The sequence below is a fragment of the Canis lupus genome, chromosome 29 (genome assembly GCF_011100685.1).
Source record: "Canis lupus familiaris isolate Mischka breed German Shepherd chromosome 29, alternate assembly UU_Cfam_GSD_1.0, whole genome shotgun sequence".
In the NCBI taxonomy this organism is placed as follows: Eukaryota; Metazoa; Chordata; class Mammalia; order Carnivora; family Canidae; genus Canis; species Canis lupus.
In genome coordinates, this window is record NC_049250.1 from 10,178,948 (window position 1) to 10,191,196 (window position 12,249).

Genomic DNA, 12,249 nt, shown 5'->3' on the forward strand with positions numbered 1-12,249 from the left:
GAGAATTGTAAATCCAAGCTCAGCCTTCCAAAGGTATTCTGAAAGTGATCAACTCAGTTGAATGGAAGGAAATGGAGTCCGGATCTTTGAACTGAATGATGACCTTCTCGTCTGGACAATATAGTGTAGCTTCCAGAATGTCTGCCAGAGAAGGCAGTGATCGTAATGACTTCGAAATGCAAAGTTCATGGAGAGGCAGGCTTGCCTCTGTTTTGAGTTAAGCACAAGACATTTTGTTCTTAGAGAAATTTCAAAGCTTCACAAAGTGCGCCCTTAACATATACATTAGATTAATTCACTGACAACCACCATGAAAAAAAAAATATATAGAAGTTTTATTTTTGTTCTCTATGCCCTCACCCATCCCAGCTATCAAATCTCTTTGGGCAGCTCTGGAGGCTTTAAAAAACTCCTATGTTAGAGTTTATGCCATAGTTACCGATACATGAAACTTCAAACAGCCATGGTTTGGCTATTCCAGAAAAAAAAAATTCGAATCTACAAAATGCTCCTATGAACTCTCCCTCGCTTGTACTTATCCATTTATTTATTTTTGCTCACAGTGTCCTTACAGATTACCTTATGCTGGCACTGTGGGGCGGTTATAATTTTGCTTTAAATGCCCTCACCAGATTAAAGGGCCTGGTCTTAAGTACCTAAAAATAAATAGCCCAGAATTTACTTTTATAAATGTAACCATTTACATTTTCATTGGATTTTTGTTGTCACTTCTCATGATGAAATACCTCGTCAACCATTCCCAGTGAAAGGGCTACAAACATGCTCTTGAAAGTCTCAATCACAGCATGCACTTGGGCTCCAAAGCTACCCACCCGGCAGACCCTGCAAGCAGCCATACAGCGCCCACCGGCCACGTGCTTTCGGTTATAAATGCAACGTTGTATTGAAAACTGCCCCAATAGTCGATAATTAAAGCTACTTGTGACATGTGTAGCTTATAATGATTAACTCGTCTATCGTCAGAAGCACAAATAACCTGCACCTGTAAAGACTTTATTTCCTAAAGGTAAAACAACTGTTTAGGAAAGATCATGCTGGCAAAACAGCTGCTTGCCATTCTGGAGAGGAAACAAGGTAGTATCTTTCAACAAATGCCAACTCCGGTGTTTTATCAGCTCTATCTCATTAACTGGAAACAAGGCTTAAATGCTTTGTTTATAAATTATGATTATTCCTGATTGCGGCAGTTACTGATAGTGCTACTCATTTGCAATGCAACTCTTTGAATTTGTTTAATTACAATTTGAAACAAGGCAGAGAAGATTAATTAACCCACCTGGCTGGCTGGCACATAGTCCTGGCTCGGCTCTGTCATGCTCATATACATGTTCTCACCGTCAAACTGCGAATGAAATAATAGTAAACATTCAGCAATCTTGACTGTGTGCATGTTTGTTGTTGCTGTTTTCACCATCAAACTGGAAAACAGTAGCCATAAAAAAAAAAAAAATACTGTGGTTGGGAGTACAGAAAATCTGTCATAGCAAGTGAGCCACATCTTTTCTCTGATGTTTCTGTTGTCATCTTTCCTGACCCTGGATGTCAGTGATTTGGAGTAATTAGTGCTCTAGTAATTACAGCAAGCAAGCAAGAAATGAATGGTTTCCTTTCATCTGCAATCTGTTTTAAAACAAAAATGGCTCATTTTGCATACCATGTATACATACTGCAGTTCAGTTGTAATGAAGTATTAAATGAATGGCACTGTATGCTATACAAATACACTAAGGCACAGCTCAGTGCATTCTGAGTTTAGCTCTCAAAGGTGAAGAAGTGCAGAGTTGTTATAAGAGACTAAAACTGGCTTGATTGCAATAGCCTTATGATGAACAGTTTTAACTTTATAATAATCCTTGAAAAGAGCATGTGGCATTACAACTGTGGCTAAGAACGATAATGCCAATGAATACCGGGAAGAATCTACAAGCTCCACGATTAAACACTCCTGTCCAAAGTTTCTCAAAGATCTAGAATGAATGTTGGTATTACAGATGCACAGAAATTCATACACAAATGTACAAGGTAGGGACAAGAAGGGAGGAGGAGATTCGTGGGGTGGTACAAGTGCAGAACCGTCGGACAGTCCAAGCAACAGGGACATAACAACAACATACTTTTCATTATTTGGGGTTTCAAAGCAGTAATCACTCCATTCAGACTTAATCCCCGGCTATCTTTAGTCATTTGATCAATGGGCAAAGCATCCCTATACTTTCATTGCCAGACTAATTTCAGATGTGGGAATTCGAAAATCTGAAAAATTGCTTTTCAAGACAGAACAGTGTTATTGATGGAGGTGCAAGTACACAACAATACGGACGTATTCTATATACCATCAAAAAAGAGAAAACCGTGTTACAGACATCACATTCCACCAACTATGAGCTGCTCACATGAGAGGGTTGTACAAACCCTGGGATACCCCCTAGGTCTCTGAACTGGAACGTACAGCGGGTGCGTGCCCTGAAGATTCACACAGACGCGGGAAGACCCTCTTAAGGACACTGAAGCACTCACGAGGTTAAGTTCAAGGATCCAAAGGGTTTCCACACACATCACCCTGCAAATGTATTTCACTTGATATGAACAAACTTACTTATCTAAACAGATATGAAATCACTTATTGAATGATGTGGTTGTTAGGACAAGTCATAAATAGCACACTTAGAAAAGACTAGCTAGACATTTGGTTGCTTTGTCATCTGGCTCAGGAGCCCTGAGTCCAAGTGACTTACCCAAAGTTGCTTTTCCATCAGTCAGGTGAACGCCTTCCACCCAAAGATAGGCTAGCCCCAGTCAATCCACCTGCTACTGCTAACAGCTCAAAACCTGACAAAAAGCATCATTCAGCATTTCTCCACCCCCACCCCCTGTTGGTTTGTTTGCAAATGTTTCTAATGTTAAGATGCCAAAGAATCATTTAAAATATGGACAGTTTCTCTGACTATAGCAAACTAAACTGAACAGAAGTAGTGAAGTGGATCAAATACTCCACGGCCTATGCATATTCTATAAATGTGTTACTTTCTATTTCATCTTCTCTAACTCGTTTTCTAAATCTGGTGTCGTTCTCAAGCCAACTAAGGCTTTGAAGTTTTGGTTTTAGTCTATCCAAAGTGTATGCTAATTGAGTATATTCAATGTTACTGCTCTTGATAAGGACTCTGCTCAAAAAGAACCAATGCTTAACTACCAGAGAGCCAAGGCTGAAACAGCATTTTACAATAAAAGGTATGTGACTATGGGAATAACTTGTTTTTTGGAGTACATTCCATGTCCCCATCACCTGCCTGTAGCTTTACATGTACTAACTGGCATGTATTAACTGATTCAATCTTCACAACAACCACGAGTTAGGTACTATTATTACATACATTTTATAAAGGAAGATGCAAAGGCACAGAGAAGTTAGATGCTCAAGGTCACAGAGCTCTTAAGACAGGCAGCCTGACTTGCCAGCACGTGCACTCACCCACCAGAACATATAAATAGATTCTGAATGATAATGGTGAGTTGGCTATCAATTCTGAAAACAGTGTCAATAAATGATCAAGGCAGAGTGGTGGCACTACCTCAACCCTGAGATACTGTCCCGAACCTCTGTGGCATTGTGAGACTTTCAAAAGACTAAGATTCATAGTGAGCTGCCAATTTAGTAATCAGGTGGGCAGAATGTCTCCATATATTTATAATTAAGCCTTAAAGTTTTGAGAGGAGGTAGGATGATGATTTGTTTTATGTCAACCTGACTGGGCCCCAGGGTGCCAAGATATTTGGCCAAATTCTATTCTGTGTATGTCTGTGAGGTTATTTTTGGATGAAATTAATGTAAGAATTGGTAAAATAAGTAAAGAAGATCACCCTGCCTACTGTGTGCATGTGTACATGGCACAAAAAGGCTGACTCCCCCTGAGAGTAAGAGGGAACTCCCCCTACCTGACCCAGTGAATTGGAACAACAGTCTTTTCCTGCCACCAGACTTGAAACATCAGCTCTTCTTGGGTCTTAAGCCGGCCAGCTTTTGGACTGAAACTATACTACTGGCTCTCCTTTCCAGCTTCTCAACTATAGTTTTGGATTTCTCAGCCCCCACAATCAAATGAGACAATTTTGTACAATTCATCACACACCCTGATGGATCTTTTTCTGTGGTGAACCCTAACTAAAATGCTCTGGAAACTTATTTCTGGAGGACCTTCTATGTAGAAACTCAGGAGGGGATGACAACTGTTCCATGCTATGCTTGCTTCCTAGAGGAATGGAAGCCGTGTTGATATTGCTAGGATAGTCTCTGGACTCACTCAGTCCCAGTACCTCCTACACACCTTCACACCTCTTTGTCCAGAATGCCTTTCTTCCCTTCTATTTGCTGAAATGTTTCTTGTGCCCCTTGGTATTTTCTTACACCCTTAGGGCTTAAACCCTTTTCTTAGGGCTCTCTCCAGTTCTGGGCTCCCTCAAGGAGCCCCCTGGTTCCAGTGGGTTTTTTTTTTATTCGGGACCTATCTTCACTGAGGGAGCTACTGAGGATACACTGTGCATCTTAGTTATCTCTAGCACCTCAATAGCTTAGGACCAGCACATGGTTGGTCCTCAGGAAATGTCTATAATACATTATTGACTAAATAGATTATTTTCCTAGAGAAGGTGATCACTTGAGAAGATAAATAAGATTCAATTTTTAGAGAATGGTTTGAAGGCTTTGGAAAGGGGTCAGCTTAATGTTTTACAGTGGAGTAAAATTGGAGCAGAAGCCCTTTGAAAAATGTACAGAAAGAGCTAACGCCATTACTCAAATGCTAGATGTAGTTCTTCCTAAGATTTTTATATAATTAAAAAACAGAGAGATGGGCCCAGATTCAAGAGACCTGCCTATAAATGAATGTAGGCCTCTTTCAGAAGAATTTTGAGATGCCAAACAAAAATACAGCTGTATGTCACAACAGGCGTAGTCAGTCCTTGTGGCTTGATCAACACATGAGCCCAGGATCCCAGACCCCTGACCCTCTCCCCTCTCCACACATACCCCATCAGGTGAAAGCCATCGGTATACTGTTCACAGCTCCACTCAACCATACCCTTTCCAGGAGCTGGTTCCAGGGATCTCCCAGCAGGCCTTGTGCAGATGCACCGTTCTTAGAGTGCACCACGTGTAGTGGGCACATGTCCACTTGGACATGTGAAATTATACTGGAATTATAGTGCATAGAGCTCTAGAACTCTGGTCTTAGAAAGATCCCCAAAGGCTTCATATCTGAACTTCTCATGCTACGATTGGAGAAACAGACTGTTTTTATTGGTCACATGGTCCATCTGGGACTAAAATCAAGGTCTGAATTCTTAGCGGAAGACTTGGCCACTAGAACATGCCTCTGCTTTCTACTCCATCACTCACAAAAATGGGGGAACAGCCTCTATGACTACTTGTATTTGTATATGGCTTATGTGCATACCCCACAGTCTTGAAGGCACAGTATTTGCAGTATTACATTAATGATCCTGCTCTGCTTTATCTGGACCACATATTAGAGGAGCATTATTAATAACTGTTGCAATAAAATTGTTTTATTAAAAATAACTAATTACATTTCCCTACCCCTTATGTTTATCATAGTTATTATTCTTAGAAGTCAACTGAATTCAGGCATTATAACTTTTTAAAACATATCCAAACATACTAGGACTTTTAATTTCCATGTACTCTCAATTTAAAACCTGAAGCAAAGTTTGAAAGAATAAATAGGCTGGCTTATTTAAATCTAAATGTAAATGGCATCAACTCAGGATTAGCCTTTCTGACCAAGTGCTTTTATATTCTTTATTGTGTTTTTATTTCAAAGCACCAGGGGATGCAATCACATAAAAAGTCATTTATAATCTTCTACTACAGTTTTTTGAAATTGTTTTTAGAGGATATTAACCAAACCCATAATCCCAAAGAGCTTTTCAAACTAGGTAGTTATTATATCTTCTATTTAAAAACTGAAAGCAGACATCCAACACTGTCTGAACACAGTGAATGATGAGCAAAAATGGGCAATATTAGGCAACCCAAACCACCAAAACCAGAAAAATCAAAGGTAGAATGTGAACTATAAATCAATCACTGGCATTGGTACAGGAAATGGAATCTTTTTAGGGAAACCATTAGAGGAAACCGAGAAAACTGCTCTTGGGTAGGGGTGGCGGAGAACCTCATGGAATCCATGAAACAGTGCCACATTGTATGGCCTAGAAAAGGGAAAATCTTACATTTCTGGGTGTTTTCTGAAGGAATAGTTGATACTTTGAAATTTTTTTAAAGAGCTAAAAGTAGAAATGTTTATGGCAGAGAGTTAATTTGACATTACTGAGAAGATGCATTATAATAAATCAGAAGAGAGGGTAATAGCCTCAAAATAAAATATCTATTTTTGTGTTGCTTGGCTCAATACAAGATTATAAGTCATCCCTCCCCACCCCCTCCTTTTTTTTTTTTTTTTTTTTTAATAATGGAAGAAATAACCTAAGTTTGGGGCAGTGAAGCCAAAGCCTTTTGTTGTTTCACTGAATGAAGCAAAGCATTTTGAGAGCCAATGCAAAGGGGGATCATGAGTCCGGGAGCACCCAGCTCTCTGCTGCTCCCAAGCATGGGAACCACGTAGCCAACAAAAATAGAGCCAGGCAAACTCCGACACGTGCTCCCTATCCTCCCACTCTCAAGGGTTAAGTTCAGGAGACTCAGGAGAGGGAACCTGTGTTGATCTTCCAGCTTCAAGGCGCACTGGGTTGATGCGAGGTAGTCTAAAGTAACAGGCCTCGCGAGGGGCCAGGCTGAAGGTGACCGGTACTGGACACGAGGGCCCGGACAGCGGCTCCCACTGCAAGGAAAGGGGAGCAGAGCACAGCCTATCAACGCCCCGTGGAAAGAAACAGTCACTGGGCCGGTGCTTTGAATGGAAGCGCCTCACAGCCCGGCACCCTCCGAGCTGGGACGGGACCGGGCCGGCACGTGGCCCCTTGAACCTGAGCGGTCAACACTCTGCGGGCTGGAAATGGGATCCGGGCAGCAGGCTGGGCCCTGGAGGGGAGAGAGAAGCCCAGACCCACAACTAAAATACCGTGCCCGGAACTTAGAATCTGGCCTTGTTTTTTTTTGTTTTTTTTTTTTTTCTTTTTTTGGGGGAACTGATTTTATAACTCGTTTTTGTCCTAGAGATAGATTTGATGGGACAGGGGTTGGTGGGGAGACTTGTAATATTGCGATGCCTTTGTTAGTTTCAACAACTGAAATTTTCAATAATGACGATGCTCCGCATAAACTTACAACTCAAACGAACACCTGTATCTTCTGTTAGGTATAGGCTCCGTGTGATGCCATCACGGCTCAAGCCAATTTTTTGACCTTTGCAGGCACTTTCCAATCACATTAGGTGTATTGAGTCCTTTAATTGTTCTGATTACCTTGCAATATGGTGACTATTATCACTCCCATTTTACAGATGACAAAACTGAGGCACAAACAAGTTAAGCCACTTGGCTGTGATGGATTCCATCACATGGGCCCCAGCCCAGGTCTTCTCAGCCTGTCTGACCTTAGGCCTTGGCCACTGGACTTTGCTTCCGGGACTGGCTGACACTATACCCATAGTCACAAAGCCCCCCAACATACCACTTCTGCTGCCACTACAGCTACAGACGAAGGTGCCCCAAGCCTGGCACTAACTTACATCAAGAGGCTCTGCACTTGCACTGGAGCCCGGTAAGTTCTGCTTTTCCCCCAAGTCTGTGCAAAAGGGCCAAGTAACACGTCCTGAGAGTGTGGCAGAGATGGGATCCAGTGGAAAGGACTGACCCGCAGCATCCCCTGTGGCCCCTTTAGAGAAGCCCCTCAAGCCCGGCAACCAGCAGTGATTTGTTGCAAAGCTATGACACTTGGAAATATGTGCTCTCCCTGTCTCCTTGCCTCCCTGTCTTGCTTCCTCTCTCTCTCTAGTTTCCCTGCACATTCCCTCCCAGCACTAACGCATGAGCTTTCTGGACACTAGGACAGGGCCCAGTAGTACACTGCTCAGTGACCGTGCTTGTAGGGGCCATGCTGCTCTAATCTGATCCCATCTTTGTTCCACTTCCATTATATTTTATTTAAGAGTCATTAATTCTATTTTCAATTCCTGTGCCAAGACAGAAACAAACTTATGAAATAGTAATAAATAGAAGAACAAAGATTTTCCTGTATCACAAAAACATTGCTCCATTTGAAAGGAAAAAAAAATGCAGGTTTCTAGAAACGTTCATTAACCCCAAACTTCCAACACAGGCAATACATTTCCATTATGCATTATTTAAGACAGCAAGGAATGTGTGGGATAAAAGCTTAACTATCAATCCAACTCCATTCTGGTGAGTCTAATGGCAATCAGTTTAACCAATTGAAAACATGCATGGTTTTTGCCAAAAGGCTTCCCTCCAGAAGGCGTAGTGATATTAGAAAATCAGGAGCAATGATTTCTGATTCCAGGTAGGAATATTGTTTTTGAAATAAATTCCCAAGTAATTTCTGAGTCTCTAAAGCATAAAGCTGTAAAACTATACCGTATACTTGAAACGAGGGTAGTTTCAAGTGATTGGTTCAGAACATTCCTTTTAACTTGTCATGTTTTAGACAAATTTCTCTGATTCCATGCAGTAAGGGAACAATTTGAGAAGTACATTCAAACTTGCTGGCCATCCTCACCTAAGCTCACTATTTCCACATGATCTCAGCTCTCACTTCATTTACCACAATCCCTAATCCTGCATAGATGTGGAATGAAAAGTATGAAAGTCATGACTTTTGGGGGGCTGGCTCTTTTATTGCTGGTATTCCTTCTCAAGCACGGTGAGCATTTTTCACAACCTGACAGGCACAGAAAAAAAGTGAGAGTATTTTTCTACACCTGTCTGGTCTGGAAGAGCACGCTTTGTTCGGGGAACCTCAAAACAAGAAGAAGGTAAGAGACTAAGGGAAGTTCAGAGCATTGATAATGTTATGAGACTTGTATGACAGATTTATAAAACAGATTAGCGGAGAACTTATAGGCTGGTTTGGGGACAACTGAATAGGCTGTAAACTTTTTAAAAAGATGCAAGGACAAACAATTATTGAATAATTTTGAAATTAAAAGTGGTAGTACCAAATAAAAATATAAATAGGAAGGTACAGAGTTATTAAGATGGAGATTCTCACTTCCTTATTATTATTACTCAGAAAATAACATTGTGGCTAAATATAACTATGATGTTACAGGAATAGATTTATGGTAATTAAAATCTCCTAATGGTAGGACAGGTGTTGAAATATAGTTTGGTAGGTTCAGGGCAGACTTGACCAATTAGGAATACAAGAAGTTCAGTTCATATCCACTCCACTTGTCTTTTTTGAGATCGTATTTGGCATTTATTTTCTTCAAGTTCCTGAGAGTTTCTGTTTTCCAAATAGATACATAATGACATTTTTAAAAACGGGATTAAATCCTTCAGGTTATTGAGTATGAATCTGTCCACTGTGAAGGGAAGCAAAGCTCTAATGTGGTGTATATCTGCCATTTTAAGGAAATTGGGAAGTCACTCAATCCATTCGTTATATCAAAAGGAGTGTAATTTTTAAATTTTCCTTAACATCTTCAAATACTATTTAGTTATAGCTATTTTTGCATAACCTCCTTTGATATTTAATCCGTGATCTCATGTGACTTTCCCTACTGACTTATCCACATTTTTCTGAAGCTTATGGCATAATTTCCCCTGCGTTAGCTTAAGGCTTCATGCAGATGTCCCCCTCGCAGGGCATATGCATTATACGTGTTTACAGTTTCAGTTCCAAAGTTTCTCTTATTGTCTTCATGTTTATAGTAGTTCAAACTACTCCCCTTAGATCGCCCTGCACTCTCATTTGACATTTTTTTTTTTTTTGGTAGCATTCTCCCCAGTACTTTATCTCCCCTTTAAACCATGTCCTTTTTTTTTTTTTTAATAACATTATATGTTGCCAGAAACATGTCAGAGCTGAAACTAGAAGTCTTGTTGCTGGAAACAGCATGTGGACCTCTACTCAAAGCCTTATTTATACTGCACAGTGAGAAGTGATTGGTCTCCTTTGTTGTATTCTCTGGAATGGCACCATATGATGCTCTTTTGTTGAAAAATTGAGAGAAGAAACTATCACCACATGGGACTATCAGGGGTAAACCATCCAGCCTGATCTCACTGGTCCGTTAAAATTCCATGGTATTGACATGCTCCCAGAAAAAAATGTGATAGTTTTTCATTCATTAATTCAACAAATGGTCATGTTGCATCTACTAGGTGCCAGGCCCCTGTCTTGGAGATAGCTGCTGACAATAATTTTCTGCTTCTTGTGTGTCAGGTGCACACGTGTATTTACTCATTTAATCCTTACAATAACCCCGTGATGCAGGCAGTATTCATGTCCCTTATCAATAAAGACAATGAGCCTTCAGGAATTGAGTAAGTTGGAGGACATAGAGCAGAGCCTCAATTCTAGTCTGTCTGATGGCAGAAAAGTATCTAACAGGAGAAGTCAGCTCAAGGGAAATAAACCCCTTGCAAAAGAAAAGGCTTAATGAACATGCAAGTTTTAGGTATCCCAACAGACATGTAGGATTAATGAATACCATAACCAGCTCAATGACTATCAGGCCAGCAGACTTTATTGTTTTGTGACAGTACCCACTGACTGACAATGGGTATTTCCTACAAGTACCTGAACTAGAGCAGTGAGCAGAGGCAGAATGTGTGTTAAAGAAACCACAGAGTCAGGGGGATCCCTGGGTGGCTCAGCGGTTTAGCGCCTGCCTTTGGCCCAGAGCGCGATCCTGGAGTCCCGGGATTAAGTCCCGTGTCGGGCTCCCCGCATGGAGCCTGCTTCTCCCTCTGCTTGTGTCTCTGCCTCTCTCTCTCTCTCTCTCTATGTCTATCATGAATAAATAAAAAATAAAATCTTTAAAAAAAAAAAGAGTTCTTTATATATTTAAAAAAAAAAAAAAAGAAAGAAAAAAGAAACCAGAGTCAAATAACCCAGGATGGAGTCCTCTCTGCCACTCAGTGACTGTGAACACGGGATGAGCGTCAGTGGCCCCGTCATGGGACTGTCATGAAGGCCAGACCCACATCTGGAAGCGCCCAGCACAATGCTCAAGTCTAACAGATACTCAAAGTGAGTCCCTTACCTCTCTCTCTACTGCATGATAGCCTGGCCTCCGCCAGGTCAGTGCATTACGCTAGTCTTCCTTCTCCAACACTGCCTAAAACTCTTCACTACTCTCTCAAGCTTTCAGGTAAATTTCAGCTTCCTTAGTTTCAAACTCCAGGCCCTGCATGATGAAAACAACTATGGCCGCGTTAAGGCCAGGGCATGTGCCATGCCAAGTGTCAAATATTGTTGACCTCATTCCTGTCTGCATCTTATGTGACTTCTGTAGTTCATCACTGCTTCTAATTTACATATGGCCCGAAACCCCTGCCGCTACTTCTTTCCCTCCCCTCCTCTGCTTGGAATACCTTTCCCCATCCCACTTCCTGTTATTTCACTCCCTGTTTTCCTGGCAGGAGTGAAATGATCAGGGAGTTGAGCAACCAACCTGGAACAATTCTGAGTGTGAAAGGAGAGATTGAACAATTATGACTGAACAAAAGTCATAAGCTTGGACTCTCCCAGCCAAGGAGTATCTTGCCAGCAGAAGGTAAGGCCTCCTTAAAATCGCTGATGATGTAGGGTCCCTTCTCTGCACCAGCCTAAGTTCTAGTTCTCCATGGCATCTGGTGCTTTCCTGTAGCCTCCATGTCATTGTACTGCCACTGTTTCTTGACTCCTCTCCGACATTGGACTATGAGCTCTTTGAGGGCAAGGACCTTCCTATTTATTTTTCTATCCCCAGCACTGAGCATATGCCAAGCACATGGTATTTCCAAAAAGACATTGATGAACGATCAAATAAATTCAGTGCAATATCGCGAGGACTAACATCGTTCCAGATAGTTCGCCATTCTATGATTCCACAGTAGTATTTATTCCATGTGTTTTCACTTCCAAATCAATTTCTACCCATGAAAATAACTGCTCCCCGGAGGCATTGCAATCTTCTGCAAACCAGATCACACTCTAGCTTTCCCTTCCTTCCTGTCCTCCAGGGACCAGATTGTCTTCACTTGCTCGAGTTTGAATAATTTGAAAAGAAGTTCGTTTTA

At 41.3% G+C, this 12,249-nt stretch overlaps 1 protein-coding gene across 1 annotated transcript in view; it reads right to left on the reverse strand.

The window, feature by feature from the left end:
- Positions 1–12,249, reverse strand: part of TOX (thymocyte selection associated high mobility group box) — a 299,580-nt gene that overhangs the window by 148,645 nt on the left and 138,686 nt on the right. Inside the window, 1 exon segment of the mRNA XM_038579374.1 lies at positions 1,298–1,363. Coding sequence (XP_038435302.1) covers positions 1,298–1,363 — 66 coding nt within the window.